This window comes from Pholcus phalangioides, unplaced genomic scaffold (assembly GCF_987345545.1).
Source record: "Pholcus phalangioides strain wild (caught in Gottingen) unplaced genomic scaffold, Ppha-v1.0 ptg000016l_1, whole genome shotgun sequence".
NCBI lineage: Eukaryota > Metazoa > Arthropoda > Arachnida > Araneae > Pholcidae > Pholcus > Pholcus phalangioides.
In genome coordinates, this window is record NW_028301609.1 from 5,217,431 (window position 1) to 5,237,286 (window position 19,856).

The 19,856-nt window shown below is 37.6% G+C and overlaps 1 protein-coding gene across 1 annotated transcript in view; it reads left to right on the top strand.

Annotated features, from left to right (window-relative positions):
• LOC149074915 (sodium-dependent neutral amino acid transporter B(0)AT3) overlaps window positions 1–19,856 on the top strand; it is a 146,511-nt gene that overhangs the window by 66,410 nt on the left and 60,245 nt on the right. Inside the window, exons 2-4 of the mRNA XM_089245863.1 lie at window positions 640–878; window positions 3,562–3,682; window positions 14,053–14,360. Of these exons, the coding sequence (XP_089101989.1) occupies window positions 684–878; window positions 3,562–3,682; window positions 14,053–14,360 (624 nt within the window). The 5' untranslated portion in view covers window positions 640–683. The remainder of the gene's footprint in view (window positions 1–639; window positions 879–3,561; window positions 3,683–14,052; window positions 14,361–19,856) is intronic.

Here is a 19,856-nt window from a genome sequence, read left to right on the forward strand (position 1 = left end):
TTAATCACGATGACCGAGGTATATCGGTATCCACTTGAACTGGATACCGAAATCTCTTAACTCAAACGTCGTGGTCCGACAATGCTCTAGTAGAAATATCATTAAAAATACTACTTAACCATTGGTTTATTTCAATTTTTTTAACACATATTTTTTGATTATATGCACCATCTTATGTCTGTACGAAGCTTTGTATATCTCTAAATACTTAATGTTTTACAAATTTTCAAAAAAAAATGCAATAAAAACAGCTTGTACGCATGTTAAAATAGCATGACATCAATTTAATTGAGTAAAAATTGATTCAAAATATATAAAGGACACTGTTGAGTTCATGAAATAAAGCAAAAGACTGAGATTTCATTGACTCAATCTTATTTAAAATTAAATTTCAAAATTTTTAAATTTAAAATGTGCTCGTAGATAGTATGCATGTATATATACATAGTCATGTGTCACACATTGGCGATGAACAAACTCATTTGTTGCCTACCGGACCGTCTTAGATCAGCACATCGACTAATTCGCGAAGTGGCCGCACTTCGGGCTTTGGCAGTAACATTTATACTACATCACACTGTGTTGTTTGTCTTTAATCAATTATTCTGGATACGATTTTTTTTTTTGGTTTGGTTACAGTGAAGAAGAGCTTGAGAGGATAAATCAACCATAATAACTGAGTGATGCAGAATATTCTGAGAAAGCAAATATCTAAAGGAAGTGCAGACAGCGATCGGCTGGAACTTCGAGAAATGGAGGATAGGCTTCTACCCGGAAACCCGGATGACAGGAGCTACGGCACAACTAATCGAGCCTTTCAGGATGTCGGGACGGACACTGCTGAGCTTATGACGGATAACACATCCGTTTCCGAACAGGTACCCTATTAATATCCAATAAGAGTAATCCCGTAAATATGGTGCTTATCATATCCAATTGATGGTTTTTTTAAAGACGCGTGTGACACTCAATACTATCAGATACCTACAGTGTGAATTTATTTAATAAATTCATTAGTAAATATTCAATAAACTGATTTCTTAACCACAAAAAATTTGTGTTCTAATTAATTAATTCCTTTTTATTTTCAAACAAACAGAACATGAATAATTCTAACGGAGTTAATACTCGAATTGCTGATTTTTTTTCCAGAGTGTATAGCCACGACGAAACGATGATCCTTTCCGCTAATTATATGAAGTACAGATGACTAGATACCAAGCGAAGTCAATTGGAAAGGAAAGTCACATTCCTATGTGGGGGGAATCGAACCACCAACCTCGCACTTTCAGGGTGCGTGCTTTACCATTAAGACACAGGACAGAAATTTTCTTTCCTAAGAACACTGTGTTCCTTTTGCGCAGTTCCGTTCGGCCGAAAAGGTCGAAAGATCGAAATACCTATTAAAACTTGTAAGAAAGACTATGAAATTTTTAAACTTGATTTTCATGATTTGAAGTTGAAAATGGGTCCCATGTATCAGAAGTAGAATGTTTGTGAAGACCGATGTATTCTATAAATTTATTATTAATGTTGCCTTGAGGCAGTAAGTGGTTTCCAATAATATTTTCAAACAGTGTCTTATAACGATTATTTTCCAACACTGCTTACTTCATTGATTGCTTACAAAAATTTCTTGCAATGATTGCTTTCTCCAACACTCTTTTGCTACGATTTCTTTCTCAAACAATTTTTCAATACGATTGATTCCCAAAAAAAGATGCGATTGATTCCCAAAAAAAGATGCGATTGATTTCCAAAAAATGCTTAGTTGCGATTGAAATCCAAACAATGTTTCACAGATTGTTATTTAAACAATGGTTTTTCGTACTTACTATTCGAAAAAACTAATTGTTGTTTTAGAACGATGTTTCGCAACAATCGCACTTCGAAATAGCATTTAAATTTCAATTTTTGAAAAAAAAATCGCTTCAAAGTAGTCATTAGCTTTAAGTTTTACAACGATGTGATTTAACTCGAGGATTGGCAACAATTGCACTTCAAACAACATTTTGGGCTATTGATCTTAACGTCCAAAGTCTAATTGTTACTTTGAAATGTGTTCCGCAACAATGATACCAAAAGCAACACTTTCAATGATGGATTTTCTAATATTGCATAGAGTATCATTTAAAAAACGATGTTTTGGGACGGTTTCCTGGCATTTACAAATTTCCTGAAATTGTTCTTCAAACAATGTTTTGTGCAATTTCTTTTCCTGACGCTCTACGGACAATATTTCGTTCCAACCGTGTTCTGCAATTATTACTTTTTGAACAGTGTTTTTTCAACAGTTATTTTTCAGTTATTTTTTCGCAATAATTACTTTCCAAGTATTGTTTTGTAACAGTTACTTTTAAGATGAAAATTTTCAGTAGCACATACACTACCACGAAGCTCGGCTGGAAGAGATCTTGCCAACGGGATATGTCCAGTGGCAGAGTTCTGTCATTCATTCATTCAGTAATACGAACAGTGTGGTTTTTTTTTACAATGCTTCAGTATTTCAGAAGTTTTGTACGATATTTATCGTACAAAACTTCTACTGAACAGTTAAAGGCGTATTTGTATTTACAATAAATCTACTGTTTAACCTCTCAAAATATATTTTACTCTTTTTTTTATGGAATCACACTTACAATAAAACATCCTTAAGCCGGGTTTTCCTAGGAGCAGGTTTTCTGTGCCGCGTGCAACGTGAATCACCCAGCGTGACACCAATAAGAACTCACCAATAAGAAAAACAGCATGACTGTTTTCCTACAGAGCGCAACGCGGTTCACCACAGCGCTTTACATCGGGCGTGATTGCCCGACTGCTTTTGGAGGAGTCAAACGCGTCTTGCGTAGCGCGTTTTGCCGATATTCTCTTCACTCTTGTGTGTTTTCCTTCTCTTCTCTTCAAACCGGAGCATGCAGACGACAGAGTGGCTGATGCCAAGGCCATATACTAATGTATAATATAGCCGCCCTGATCTGATGCGCCACGCTATTAAAACACAAACGCGTAGCGTGATTATGTAACACGTTTCTGCCGACGTGCAATGGCCCAATTCGGTTCACGCGGCGTAAAAGACCTACTCCTAGGAAAACCCGGCTTTTTAAAAATTCAAAATGTCTTCAAAGAAAAAAAAAAAGTTTTACCATCGCATGTTTTTATTCGATGACCTACAAACTGTTCTAGAACAAAACGATGGTGACGATGAACGATTATCTGTCCCCAGAGAACTATTTATCACCTATTCATGCAGAAAAGAATATCATATAAACTCAAAATATTTATTTCTCTTCGATTATACGATGAATAACTCGAGCACAAAATGTTAATTTCCGTACGTAATCTCTTAGAACACATTAATGCCGTTCTGAAAAAGCATCTGACTTCAAGTGCGCGCCTCAAACATTTCAGAATGTGCATTCATTAAAGATAATTGAGTTATTTATTCATGTTTTCTCTCTCTTTCCCTATTCACTTGCCTTCTCTCTCCCGAAAATGTACTTTTTTTCCCCTTGTATTTCAAGTATAAAATTTGTTTATTTCATATATGATTTAATTTTAAAGCAAGGAAAAGAAGGCACATCGTGGGATAGCAAAATGCAGTTCATCATGGCCACCATTGGCTACGCCGTGGGTCTCGGCAACGTCTGGAGATTCCCCTATCTCGTCCAGAAGAATGGCGGAGGTATAAATGATAAAAGTTTCTTTCACTTCAAGTTAAATAAATATCCATCTAATGCCATTCGTTAGATTTCACTATTGTTTGAAAATATCTGTACGTACTGTAAACCCGTGTTGGCTGCAGTCCAATAGTTTGTTACTTCGCGATAATGACGTTACGTGCTCGTGCCAAAGTTAGTATCGTATTACGCGATCTCAGCGAATTGGAATAGCTCGAAAGTTTCTTCTTTTAAATATAAACTACCATTTCGAAGAAACATAATATCAAGAATGATAAATGATCAAAAGTATTGTTCATTTATAGTAATAAGTTGAGACTAATTAAAAAATCATAGACAGTATAATGTGAGCGCAGCGCCCGAGTGGAGTGGAGTGGTGGGAAGGTGCTCGGCTACCACCGTGAAGGTTGCTGCCACGGTCCTGGGTTCGATCCCGAGGGAGGATATAGATAAGATTTTTTCCCTATAATGAACTTGAGGCGACCACCAATAGACAGTGTCGTCATTTCCAAACCATCTCATTTATGACAGTAGATTGCAATATAGCGATATGGCCGGAGTTAGTGAATAAGCATGATATGAACAGATGAAATACGTTGAACGTCGTACAGAGCACCGAGCTCAAGAGAGCCCCAACTTCCTTCATTTTGGAGTCACTGAATATTACATAGGCATAAAATATGGCAGAAAACAAAAAAAATTAAAATAAAAGAAAGAAAAATAAAATATTATGCTGGAGAAATGTCTTATTCACACACACACCGGTTTGTCACATACTTGATACCTCAGTCGTCTTTAACATTGTCCTGGAAAATGAGCGCACTATTGAATATTTAAATATTTACAAATATATATATCGACGGCCCAGTTCAGAAAAGGCTACACCCAAGAAAATAGCATTTTAGAGTTGTACACGCTTTGGGAATGGTGGAAAATGTCTCCACGTATTACAAAACAGCAACAATTCTCAATTCTGCTTATAACGCTCCCTATTGTAATTTAATCTGAGAGTCGATTACTATTCAGTTCCATACAAAGGGAATCTTTAAAATGCGTATATCTGAAAGCATAGAATTTTGAATTGTTTCCTGTTCGAACTGGGGAATTCATATATACATACACGTTTTTTTTTTTTTTTTCAAAATTCAGAAACACACATTTTTTAAAATTCAGACACGTGTTCCGTATGAAGTATACTTTTAGGCCTAAGATCAAGGGGGGTGCACAATCTCTGGCCCGAGGACCAAATGCGGCCCACCAAATGGGTTCCATCCGGCATATCAATTTTGTTCAGGTAGAAAAGTATCAATGTACTTAACACGATAAATGTGTTTAGGCTGACCATATTTTTTTCATAAAAATACGGGAAGTCGGGATCCATACAGGATAATGCCAGTTATAGCAAAAAAAATTATGAAATGCATTTAAAGTTGACAATTACAGCGAAAAAAAGTTGTTAAACAGCTAAAAAAATATTGTCAAATGCAAGTAAAAATGGCAATTACAGCCATAAGAAATTGGCATGCGAATATATATATATAACGTCAGGAAAATAATTTAAATTCTTGATTTCGAAAAGTCGTCAGCTTCGTTGCAAATATAAGGAAAATACGAGGGTTTAAACAAACTTTGGAAGGATAGAGTGACATCATCCTTGGATAGGTCGCCATCTGGTTTCAGTGTACCAGTTGCGAGCTTTTAATAATACGTACTTTTTAATGGGGGAGATCGGCTTGCAGGCTTGCATTAGCACCTCGAAGTTGGTGCAAATGCAAGCCGATCTCCCCATTAAAAAGGCTCGCCGCAGAAAGCAACAGGCCACAACAATAAAATCTTCAAACATTACACTTCACTCATAGTTCGAAAACTATGTGGTAGATGGCAGCACTACAAAAAGCATTACACAGAAACGAGCTTCACGTTAGGTTCACAACACGGACATGCACATCCCAACATGTACCAATTCGTTAGAAATTCCGCAGAGGAATATGGACGAAGTACATGTTTGGTTTAGTAGTAGTAGTTGCGAGCTTTAGCCTAAGTCAGGTCTGACCGTCCATGCACGGTCCCGTTCAGCACACACGAGGAAAGATAAGGAAAGATAGAGGTTCGTTGTCCTTGCAGCATAGCAGCATAATGCGCTCATGCAGTAAATGAGAGGACGTGAATCTCCCTCAAGGGCAATGAATTTATCTTCGCATCAGCCAGCTGTTTAAACCTTCGTACTCATCACATTTAGGGAGGTATTCACCGACATGGTTCAAACTATAGTCGCAATTTTTTGCTGAGAGATCAACACGGATTGGTTAAATTGAGGTTTTTAACCAATCTATGTTGATGTCTTATCCAAAAATTGTAATTATAGTTTAAACCATGTCGGTGAATACGGCCCTTAGCTGCTTAAAGGCATTCGGTTACCCTAACGAGCAGATGAACTGTTTCATCCGGCCAGAGTTGAATTCAAACAGAAAATTGATTACAAATCAACCAATGGCATAAAAAGTGTGGTTTGCGTTAAGATACTTCTCGTAACGTAAAAAGTGGTTTTTTAATATGCAAGTTTAACCGTCTTGATTCCTTGTGGGGATATATCAAAGACTGGGTTTAATCCTCCTGTGTAACCAAACATCGAAGAACTGAAGACAATAATAACGAATGTGAACTGCGATAGCTGATACGCGAACTGAGATTTACTATCGTTTAAATGTATCCCGAGTGACAAAGGGTGTTTATATTGAAAATGTGGTAGTTTTATGTTCCAACAAATAAAAATATCGACACTTGTTGAGTCTCGTTTTATGTGCCACTTCGAGTTTTCACGTTACTGCACCATCTGCGAGAGATATTTTCAAAATTTATCGAAAACGACTCTATGCCATGATAAGTATTTTCGTGCAAATCACGCTTTTTTTATGTCAATTAGTCGATTTTTTTAATTAATTTTTGGTATTTGTCACGGACTTTTCACTCTCCCCATTTTTTCTCGAAATTTTGAGTAAATGAAATGTTGTCACTTTCTGCTTTCACTTTCGTCTTCGCCGTCGTTGGGAACGGACGTGCTATTATCGCGCTCCTCTCACCGACCAATAGAAGAAGTTTTATCCGAAACCGTTGCCGGGGGATTACCGTCACGCCAGTGCGCCATTTTGTGTCTTTCTTTGTGTTTTTCTTCGTTCTCGTGAGTTTTACTTAGCGTGTTGTTTATTTTTGAGTCATATTCTGCGGTGATTTTCTTTTTTTCAGCGCACGTTGGATTGTGAGATAAGTGGTTTTTTTATTATATTGCTCTCATTTTTTTTTAAATTTTCGTTGTGTATTTTCGATCGACTTAAATTTATTTTTCTCGTTCGCATTTCATTTTCGTTGTTCTTTCGCCAGGTTCGCTCGCTTCTTTGATATAAGTTCGTAGGTTTTTGGACGTTAGTGTTAGCAAACAGTGTATACTTTTTCCCGGGTACTCTCAATAACTTTGTTTTCCTTCCATTTGGGCCTATTGTTGTAGTGTAAGTGTGATGAGATAGTTAGCTAATTCTAATAAGTATAAATTGTACTTCGTAGCTTAATACTTTTTTTAGAGGGTGTTGTATTCTTTATATACATATTTATTTTATTCTTCGTGATTTAGTGCTGAGCATTCTACTTTACGTAATCTTTTCGTATAATCTCTTACGTATATTTTGCATAGTAATGTATTTTACATTATTTTAATTTCCAGTTAACGTTTCTCATTTTCCTATTTTTAAGTATTATTATTATTATCTAGCTTTAGCAATAGTGTTAGTATGCCTCGACCTCGACTAGTGTTGTGTAGAGCTTGCGACGGGAGGTTTCCCTGGTCTAGGGGTATAGTAGCTGATAGTTTCAATTGTAAAGGGTGCTTGGTTAGAAAAAGGCTGGAACTCGAGGTCGAAGCTTTACGGGAAAAAGTTAGGGTGCTAGAGGGCCCGGTTATAACGGAGCCTCTGGTCGTCGAGCCACCTGTTGATGAAGAAGAAATCTCCACGAACAACGACATTTTAGAGGGCGAATGGGTGGTCGTGGATGAGGTAGAGGGGGATAGTGATAGGGGTTTAATCATCGGCGATTCTATGGTTAGGGAACTTGGGAACCGAGTGTGTAGGGATTTTCGGGGTTTCGAGCGCTGTTGTCTTCCTGGGGGGAAGATTGGCAACGTTCGAGACGTTTTTCATCGCCGAAAGTTGCCCTTGCGGGTGATTCTGTGGGTGGGAACAAATCAGGTAGGAGCGAATATTAGTGAGTCTCTGTCAGAATACCGGGATTTACTATTATCCGCTAGGGAGGGGGGTTCAGATGTGGCAGTGATTCCAGTGCTGCCAAGGGGTAGTAGGGGATATAGGAGTAGGATCCATCAATTCAATATAGGCCTGAAGGACATTTGCTCCTCACTTGGGGTCACGTTCTTGGAGCTTCCCGCATTTACCGATAGGTGGCTTCGTTCGGATGGGATCCATCTAAATAAGAGAGGGGTCTGGGAGGTTTACGATAGTCTTAGGTCAGGTTTTTTACTCCCAGACCACGTAGTCGGGAATGTGGGTTAGTTAATGATAATCACAACAGTATTGACGGAAAATTACCCACCTCTGACTTGGATGGCTTCTCGATTGACACTAAATCACCGGGCAAATTAAGATGTGTGTTAATAAATGCCAGGAGCTTGGGTAATAAGAAAGATTTTTTAGAAACTATGATAGCTGTGGAGGGCTTGGATCTTATAGCCATTACAGAATCTTGGGCAAAGGATGGGGATGAATCTTTCTTACACATCTCAGGATACGATACTTTTTTGAGAAATAGATCTGATAGGAAAGGGGGTGGAGTGTTGATATACGTGAAATCCTGTTTGAAGGCTAGAGAGTGCAACGTGCAGAGAAGTGATATTGAAACCATATGGGTTGAACTTGAGAGCAAAAGACGTCATAAGCTTATTGTTGGGGTTTGTTACAATCCACCGAATAGGGATCAAAACTACATTGCCAAAATGCATGATGAAATTTCCTACATGTGTAAGCGAAAGAGGGTTCTCATACTAGGGGATTTCAATTACCCGGGTATTGATTGGGAGAACCTTTCATCTGGAAATCAGTATGAAAGAGACTTTCTTAAGTTGGTGCTCGAAAATTTTTTGTATCAGCATGTATCAGAAGCCACTAGGGGTACTGCTTTTTTGGATTTAGTTCTTACTAGTTCTGAGGATCTAGTTGAACATGTTTCGGTGGGGGAAGAGTTTTCTTCCAGTGATCATCGTATCGTCAGATTTCACTGTAACTTTTCCTCGGGTAAGGTTGATAACAAAAGACTGGTTCCTTGTTTTCGGAGAACTAACTTTGATGTTTTGAGAAGAAGGTTAGCGGAAGTTTTCAAAGACCGGTTGGAATCAGTAGGGGTGGTAAGTCAATGGGAAGAATTTAGTACGAAGCTGTCCTCTGTTTTGCACGACGTCATACCCTTTGTTCGAAAAAAGCGTGTTTGTACATCACACCCTCTATGGTTCACGGATAGCGTGCGGAACCTTTATCTTGAAAAGAAAAGAGCATTCAGAGAGTATAAAAGTGGACGTGGTGACCTATCATTGTTTACTGATAAAAGAAGACTGTTGAAGAAAGCGATAAGGGATAGTAAAAAGGAAGTTGAATCTAGGTTGGCAGATAACATTGGCTCTGACCCAAAATCATTTTTTCGATACGTCAATAATGGATGTAAGGGGACAGTTGGCCCCCTCTCGATAGGAGGCTCTAAGGTAGAGAGCAATGTAGGCATGTGTAGTGCTTTCAATGACTTTTTCGCGTCGGTTTTTAATGGAGATAATGATATTCGATATACGGGTGTTGCATGGGGTAATAAAACCCTCAACGATATTCAAGTAGAAGACGTGGAGGTCCTAAATCTTCTAAGAAATGTATGTGCAAGCAAAGCTCCAGGACCAGATGATATCTATCCCAGGGTTCTCAGGGAAGGTGCTAATGAATTGTTGGGGCCAGTCGCACAGATATTCAGGAGTAGTGTTGCTGAGGGTATCGTCCCGAGAGATTGGAAACTGGCTAACGTTGTTCCGATATTTAAGAAGGGTAGTAGAGAGGTGGTGTCTAATTATCGTCCAGTGAGTTTGACGAGCTCCCTCTCGAAAATTTTGGAAATTATCATCAAAAGGCAGTTTGTGAAGTGGATAGACGAGAATAATGTATTGTCGGATAATCAGCATGGGTTCAGGAAGGGGAAGTCATGTGTAACTAACCTCCTTTGCTTCTATGATTACGTGACTAAGGCTTTGGGTAAGAGCAAAAATGTCGACGTTGTTTACCTTGATTTCCAGAAGGCATTCGATCGGGTCCAACATGGCAAACTCTTGAAGCGTTTACACGAGATTGGAATAGGGGGCAACTTGCTGAATTGGATAGAATCGTGGTTAAGAGATAGGTCGCAACGAGTTATGGTGAACGGGGAATTCTCTGGTTGGACAGACGTCACAAGTGGAGTTCCTCAGGGAAGTGTCCTTGGCCCCATACTTTTTTCACTTTTTATCGACAAACTCGATCAGGGTATCGATGGAATTACTAGCAAATTCGCAGATGATGTGAAGCTAATGGGGGTAATCGAGAAGGAAAGCGATAGGGAGTTGCTCCAGACCAACTTAAACAAGATTGCAGCATGGGCAAATGAATGGAGCATGACGTTTAGCGTAGATAAGTGCATGGTCGCTCATTTTGGTTCGAACAACCCACGGTTCTCTTACGAGTTGAATGGTGTCACTATCCCGGATGCAACTAGAGTCACCGATTTGGGAATTCTCATTGACGAGCGACTTAAGTTTTCTGAACATTGTTCAGCGGTTGTCAAAAAAGCGAATAGAATGCTTGGTCTCATTTTCAAAAAGGTCTCTTCGCGTTCTCCTAAAGTCATTCTTCCGCTTTTTCGAGGCTTAGTTCGTCCTGGACTGGAGTATGCGGTAAGGTTTTGGAGACCATACCTACAGAGGGACATAGACTTGATTGAAGGGGTGCAGAGAAGAGCTACGCGTGTCCTTATTGGCACACAGGGCTTGAGTTATGAAGAGAGACTTCATTTTTTGAATATGTTTACATTGGATGAACGCAGGTGTCGAGGAGATATGATCGAAGTGTTCAAAATTTTCAATGGGATGGATAGGATGGACCATGAACTTTTAGTACACCGCAAATCAACTGCTTTTACAAGGGGACACCAGTATCGATTGGTGAGGGACAATGCAAGGTTATGGTGTCGCAGGGAATTTTTCTCTAATAGGGTTGTTAATAAATGGAATAGCTTACCCCCGGAGGTAGTAAATTGTAACACAATTGACACGTTTAAAAAGAAATACGATAAACATGTTGGGGTAAATCGAGAAGCTATCCATTCTTAGAATAAGACAACCATAAGTATTCTTTATGGGCATTGTATGATATTTTATCATGTGTATATATTGTTTATAATTTGTGTTAATTGCATTTTTAATGGGGTTGCTGTATTTTTGAAACATATGACATCCATATTTTTATGGGCATCTTTTTATCAGCCACCTCGTTGGGCATTTTGCCTGTTGTGGCGTTGTATTTGTATTTGTATTTGTATTTGTACTTTGTAAGCTTATTATCTACGCGAAAAAAAACCAACTTCAACTCTAGATCATAGTTACACCGAATCCTCGCTATAACGATACTTGATATAACTAACAGTCCCTATGCAGCATTATTTTTCGAATCTTGTTTGAAATTGCTAAGAGTTGAATATTTAACCACTCCCGATACAACGATAACTCCCTCTATAACGATATTTTTTCGGTATACCTCGAAACCGCTGCAACGATACATGTATATATACACTCATGTCCATAAATTGAGTATAACGCCAGCTCCGGCAAATAAAGGTTCAGAAACAAAACAAACGTTACTTATTCATAAAGCCCATTTATTAAACAAAAGATAAAGAACAAAAACGGTGGTGTATGTATGATACCATTCATAAAAACTATGATTTTTGCTCCCTGGAGCAATTGTAAAAAATATCTCCTGTACAAAAACTTACTATTACATGGTTGGTATGATTGTTAATACATTGTATGTCTCCCATGCGATGAAATACAGTCCGTACAACGCCTAGGCATGCTGAGTATCAAATTATCGACCTGATCTTGGGGAAGATCACTCCACTCAGCAAGCAATGCTCTCCGAAGTTCCTGTACACATTTAGGAGGTGGTTGACGGGCTGTAACTCGTCGGCCAAGCATGTCCCACACATGCCCCTATCGGATTCAAGTCAGGTGAGAATGCTGGCCATTCCATACGGGTTATATCCTCAGATTCAAGGCATTCGTTTACGATGTTTGCTCGGTGAGGACGGGCGTTGTCTTCCATAAACACAAATTCTGCGCCCATGGCACCCCTAAACAAACGTACATGTTGTTCCAGAATGATGTCCCGATAAATTTGGGCTTTCATGGTTCCGGTTTGAACATGCAGATCTGTTCTGGAACCCAGTATAATTCCACCCCAACCGAGCAATGCTGCACCACCGTAACGGTGTCGTTCAATGATGTTGTCTTGGTGGTAACGGGTACCTGGCGTTCTCCATATGGAAGTCCGACGTGAATCAGACTGCAAGCTAAACCTGGACTCGTCGGAAAACATCACACAAGCCCACTGTGACGATGTCCACATTGCATGTTCTCTACTCCAGGCTAATCGCTGCCGACAGTGAGTTGCCGTGAGCGGAACACATCTGACAGGCCTGCGAGCATATAGACCAATATCTCCCAAACGTCTGTACCCGTGGCTGCAGATAGCTGACGAGACAGGTCCCGATGCTGTGCTCCGTCTGCTTCTTTTGGTTACTGCCAAATACCGGTCTTCATTCGGCGTTGTAACTCGGGGGCGACCTGTACTGTAACGTCTACTGACATTTCCGTTATCTTGGAATCGTTGCCAAAGCCTAGAGATGACACTTTGGGCAATTCCAAGTTCCTCGGATACTTCCATCTGAGTACGCCCACATTCCAGGCGGCCGATAATTCTACCACGTAAAAAATCATCCAAAATCATCCACATGCGTCTTCTGTGTCATAACTATTCGCTTATGGCACTGAGTGCCTTACAGAACTCTTGTGAACAATTTTACTTCTTTGCCACCATTCCTTATATACCCCCCTCTTACACTCTCGTCATTGTGACGTACTATCGGCATCATCTGGTGGCTTCCTGAAATTTGCATATCATTCTTGCAGATGTGTGTGATAATTCTACAGGTGAAATTTTTACTTTAGATTTCGATTTCCGTGATATTCTTAATTATCCTTAATTTATGGACATGAGTGTATTATATATATTTCACTTCAAAATCTCCTTTAATATATTCTCAAATTGTTCGCCAGTTTTTATTTTTTCGAAGGTTTTTGTGACATCGGTTTTTTGCACTATCTACCCCCCCCCCCCACCCGAAAATGTTAACGAAGTTGTGATGAAGCTGCTTTCTGCGCAATACATAAAAAACTTCGTCAAACCACTTTACAATGTAGGGGACACCTAACTGAAATTTATTAATCATCTGTACTTAATTATAACAACTATAATTTTTTTGTAGCAAATGAATACTCATAAATTCATTTTTCTGGGGATATTAACAATGCCAATTTTGGAGAGAGCACAGTAACAACATAAAATTGGTCATGACCATAGGTGCCGGAACTGGGGGCTAAGGCTATTTGATTTCGCCAAGAAATTTTGTAGTAATTAAAAATAAAACAACTAACTGAATTTTATTAATTAACTAATTAATTTGATTTTGGGGTAAATCGAGAAACTATCCATACTTAGAATAAGACAGCCATAAGTACATTATGAGCATTGTATAGTATTTTATCATGTGTATATATTGTTTATAATTTAAGTTTTTAATTGGGTTGCTGCATTTTTGAAATATATGACATCCATATTTGTTATGGGCATCTTTTTTCTCAGCCAACTCGTTGGGCGTTTTGCCTGTTGTGGCGTTGTATTTGTATTTGTATATTTGTATTTATTTAATTTTTTTTTTTGCAACAAATAGACACTTATGCATTTTATCGTGTTTCTAACAATGCCAACAGCAGCATAAATTTGGTAATGCCTGATAATGCCTCCTCTTTATATAACGATAACCCCTCTGCAACGATAATTTTTCTAGAGCACCTCGTATCGTTATATCGAGGTCTCACTGTATTCCATTTGTTAATGCTTAGAACTTGGATGGCCTGTGGATGTCGTTACTTTGCAAGCTTATAATTTATGCAAAGAAACAAACTCCACCACCGATATAACCTTGTTCACCACAATTTCATTTTATGTTTTTCTGTATTTATTCACAGGTGCTTTCCTGATTCCGTATTTCTTAATGTTATGCGTCGAAGGCATTCCTGTTTTCTATTTGGAGCTGGCCGTTGGTCAGAGGTTACGCAAGGGAGCCATAGGAGCGTGGAGTCTCGTGTCGCCTTACCTCGGTGGGATCGGTATAACCAGCGCGGTGGTGTCCTTCAACGTCGCGCTCTATTACAACACCATCATCGCGTGGTGTCTTTACTACTTCAGCCAATCATTACAGAGCCCCCTCCCGTGGTCGGAGTGTCCAAAAATATATTTCCCGAACGGAACGTTCACTAATGAAGCTGAATGTCAGGTAAGAAATACGTCTTGAAAGGTCAAGAAGTTACTCTCATCTATGATTATGTCATTTGCTTGAAATATTAATAATCGGGGGTTTTTTAGCTTACCGTAAACGAGGACTATTTTGGATCATTTTTAAAAAATTTCAAATTCACTCTCCAATAAACCTAATATTATTACTACTTTCAAATTCTGGTAATCTTTTTTTATATCGATAGGCTTTCTTATTTTATGCATATGTAAATAATAAACAGATTTTTCTCAACTTGAGCTAATTTAAAAAAAAACGTTCAGGGCCAATGTTACTCTTGTATATACTATATAGGTAACTTTGGCCCTCTCTGCTGTTATCATATAACATTAAATGAAAAGCTAGTGTATTTCTTGGATCCTTGGCTCGTAATAAAACTTCAATTTTTGGTAGGAAATTTGTATTTCTAATTGTATTGGTCATAAAAATGTTTCTTTGATCCTGTCTTACTAATTACAAATGGATCAAAAACAAGAACTCTCGCAACAAGCTTCGTAGGATTAATTATTAAGATAGGCACTCATAATCACACATTTTGTCAACGTGACTAGTGAAATGCTAGTTCCTTCTCCTCGGCTTCCACTAAATACCTGGTGATGACCTGGTTTGTTAGAGAATAATATATTTTCAAGTTTGTGTGTTTTTAATGGTTCTTCGAGGTACTTTAACGTTATTTGCAACTTGCCTTTTGTTTATTTCAACAGATCTAATTGAATCTAAAAAGTTTTGAAGGTGGTCATTGCTGTAGTCTGCATAACTTCGCCTTCCAGGCTAATGCTTGTATTTATACGGCATATTTTCAGTCTGAAAATAAAAACTACGAATAGGATAGGCATTTGAAAAATTAACATAATTATCCAATGTATAATTATGCTTTTATGTGGTCTCGCAAGCAACTTACAAAGGGTTGCGAAAATACGACCTACTTTGCCCAGCATTTTGATAGGCCAAAGTATGGCGTATTTTTGAAGTTAGCAGAGCTTGAATTTTCAATTAGTGTTTTCGAAAAAAATTAAAAATTGAACGAAATTTTAATCAGACTACAGTTAAAAGCATATAATTGAGTTTCTAATTTGCCACCCACCTATCATGACGAAGCTGGATTGCAACCTCCACAGTTGAAATTGATAGTCTGATTGTATACGCTCGTAAAAAGTTGTGAAAATCCGTAAAATCAGACTTTGTCGAATAAGAATTCGTTGTATCGGGATATAATCAAAGAATTTGTTAGATCAAAGTTCATTGCATCGTGGTACGATCGTAAAATTTTTTAAATGAGAGATGATTATATTGGGATGGGATCATAAAATTTGTTGAATGAAAATCATTATATCGGGGTACGATCGTAAAATTTATTAAATAGGAGTTCGTCTAACAGGAGTTAAATCCAAAGTTATTTTGAGAGATTAAAAAAATTCACGTGCAATCACTGCATACAAAACTCACCGTTCGTGGCTTCCTAGTCAGTAAAATATCGTGAACTATCCAATGCACACTCGTTTACCTTGCTTAGTACTATTACTTAGCAAAAACTACACAAAAGGTATATCCGAAAATTTTTTTCTTCACTAATTAGAGTACGTTTTATATTATTTCATCGTCATCTTCCAAAGAAGGGTTCCAGGCCAAAGTAGCCCCGCGTTCACGGTATCGCATTAGCGGCATCAAGAATTTTAATGATTTTTCGTCCCATCTGTCGTTTTGGTCTCTCTCTCTCCAACCTTCCGAAACACTGTCTTCTACACGTGTTCCGTGGATCTTTGCGTTTTATTCCCACCCTTCTCTTCGTAATCCATCCACGAATGGGTGGGAAAAGGTCGATTTTCTCAGTCAAGCACGGCTATGTTCAGTTTCAGTTTGCAACAGCTTGGCCTAGAAGAAGGGGGGGGGGAAGACTTTTGTCAATGAAGAAAGGAGTGGATGTGGTGGGTTATTGGTATTATCGACCCGTTTGCTTGACGAAGCGCTACGCTGAGATTACGACGAGAGAGAGAGAGAGAGAGAGAGAGTCGAAATGAAAATGCAATCATAAAGGTAAACTGCTCGAGGCCATGTTTGCATCGAGACTGAAATTTGCATATTTTGGTTCCTCTGAGCATATTTGATCTCGGCCCTTAATCTGTTAATAAGAGGTTTTTAATGGAATAGATTTCTTGTGTCAGAGGACGTAATCTCGTAACCTTCGAAGCACTATTGCCTTTGGCCTTTTTAACATAATAATTAAAAAGACCCTTAGATGGAGAGTTAGAAAGCTTTTATATGTATTCAATAAGAAGTTTCAAGAGCTCTGTCTTTCTTAAATTTTTATGTGATATGCAACTGTTATATAGAGCAGTTAAGAAAGTTCTTAGGCCACAATTCACTGGCCAACAAGTCATCCTAGAGTTCAACTTACAATTAGAAGTATCCAAATGCGAAACGTATGGACCTCAGATGCGTCATTCATATTGCAAGCGGTTGTATGGGAAAAATACTAAATTTTTATACGGACACCCTGTCTTCAAAAACATAATTAAAAAGTTGTCCTGTCTCTATGAAGAAAACAAAAAATTTCATGCTTCCAAGTGGAATATTCGCTGAGATATTTGAATTCCATTTAAGGAAGGAACAGGAAAAAAAAAACAAAAAAAAAACGAACGAACGACGCTTCTTTCTCTTATTTATGCCTGTTCTTTCCCAATTTTTCTCCTTTTTTTCAGAAATTCTACTATATACCATTCTAAAGAGGGAAAAAAAGTCAACGGGGTGTTTTTTCCTTCCTCCCTTTTGGTTGTCGGAAGACATTTGACTCTACTTCAGCGCATCGCGCTACAGAACGTAAATAAGGAGGGAATGGTCATGTCTCAAGTGTTGTTGTGTGTGGATAGTGCGCTTGCCTAGATTGCAAGAGGACTGGGTTCGATTCCCGGTGGGGACTAATAGACTTTTCTTCCCGAAGTCACACCTCGGCATAACATCCAGAAAAAAAGTCTTTCTTTCAATGTAAAAATATTTATTTATTCTAGATTGTGCATTTCCTTGTTGCCACATTGATAGCTTTCCTATTACGTGTTTTGGAGTTTCTTCTTATTTGCACGAAAACAAGTTTGGATCATATAAAATGATGAGAAAAAATCTTTATACAAGACACAATTTTAGCTTCTCTTTAAAACAAGCATTGTTTTTATATAAAACTAAATTATACAGGGTGTCCTGTAAGTGCTAATGCGGCCTTTATCTCATCAACCGTCCGTCACAAAGGTATGTTTTCTCAATTGAAAAAAATTCTCAAAAGGCATTCAAAAATTTTCCGGCACCAATTTTGAGAGTGAGAATAAAGTGAGTGCGTCATAAAATAAAAAAATCTAAATTTTTATACGTTCCCCTTGTATTCTATCTTCCAATTAAAAAGCCCTCTATCACCTGAGGCCAAGTAAAAAAATCCCATGGTCTGTGAGTGCAATATTCGCTGAGATATACGAATTCAAAAATCGGAGTAAAGTTATGTAATAACAGCAAAAACTACCGAGCAACGCTCCTTTCCCTCATTTATTCTGTTCTTTCCCAACATTTCTTAAATTTTTAATTCGAATATCTCCGCGAATTCTGCACTTAGAAACCATGGAATTGTTTTTTTCTTGGCCTCAAGAGAAACAGGGCATTCTAATTGAAAGTTAGAAAACACGAGGACCGTATAAAACTTTAGATTTTTTTTGTATTTTATGGCACACTGTATTCTCACTCTCAAAACTGGTACAGGGTAATTGAAACCAAATCTCTACGACGCCGCATTAGCACTTATAGGACACCCTGTATATGTATTGGATGTAAAAATTAGCATATAAAGGAGACCAACCTATTAATTAGCTAAGCCGATTTTTCTAACGGTTGTATTTCTTTCCAAGTTACATGTCAAATCAGCACCTATACGGCACATGGTCTACGTTATCAAGAATGGGTTTTAAAATATATGAGTAACTTGAGCATTTAAGATATGAATAACTTGAGCATGTAAGATATGAGTAACTTGAGCATTTCAGAGATATGAATAACTTGAGCATTTAAGGTATGAGTAACTTGAGCATTTAAGGTATGAGTAACTTGAGCATTTAAGGTATGAGTAACTTGAGCATTTAAGGGCGGTATTCACCGACATGGTTTAAACTATAGTCACACAATTTTTTGATAAGAGATCGACATGAATTGGTTAAATTCAGGTTTTAACCAATCTCTATATTGATTTCTTATCCAAAAATTGTGTGACTACAGTTTAAACCATGTCAGTGAATGCGGCCCTAAGAGAACAACGTATAATTTTCCAAAAGGGAACGATGTCAAGAGAGATAATTGCCATCTAGATTCATCGTCATTCTGTTCTTTTTCCACCACGTAACAGTATCAGCTGTCATTCAAAGATATACTGACCATTAAAATGGCGTGAAATTAGTTTTAACATAATTGCAATGAAGCAGACATGTCTTTTTTCGATCACTTTCGATGCAAAGCAAGTTTTTGCCAGAGAGAGAACGATGTTATTACACCTGTCGTTATATAATTCATATTCGAGAAGATCGATCAAAGTATCAGACACAGCTCTATTTTTTTATAATTTTTTCAGGGAGGAGTCAAATTATTTTTAAAATAAAATGTCAGATAAAAATTATCTATTTAAAAAATATTTTTATTTTCTTATGCAAGTATTTTTAGCTCCAAATTACGTGCTATACATACATTTGTTCTGAATAATGAGAGAATAAAACTGTTCATAATCAATTATTAAAATTGATTCGTAAAGCTTTTGACAGCGTTGACTATAAAATACTTCTGAACAAAACTTATAAGGCTGGTATAAGAGGCAAAATACACAGCTGGTTAAAAAGTTATTTAACGGACAGAAAACAAGCAATTAAAATTAAAAATGAAACAGGATCATTTAAAAGGCAATAGTAAGTGTAATCCAAAATAGTAAGTTTTCCAAAGGGAGCGATACTCTTTTTGATTTATGCAAATGATATGCAACACTTACAAAGGAATGGAAATATAAGTTATGCAGATGACACAGTGCATTTTATTTGGGATAATGATAATCTAAACCTCAAATATAAAGCTGAAAATGATATGACTATAATTTCACAATGGTTAAAATACAATAAATTGACTCTTAACCTGAATAAAATTAAATTCATGCATATACAAATACAAGGCCACAACATGCAAAATGCCCAACGAGGTGGCTGAGAAAAAGTAGCCCATAACAAATATGGATGTCATATATTCCTAAAATACAGCATTCCCCAATTAAAAATGTAATTACAAAAACTCGAAACAATATGTATACTACAGGATAAAATGTTACACAATGCTCATAAAGAGTACTTGTGGTCGCCTTATTTTAAGTAGCTTCGGGAATGATGAAATTCTTCTAATTGAATAGGAGAATTAAGATGTAGGATATTTATGGAACATTAATGTAGAGCCTAGAATGAGCTAAAACACCTG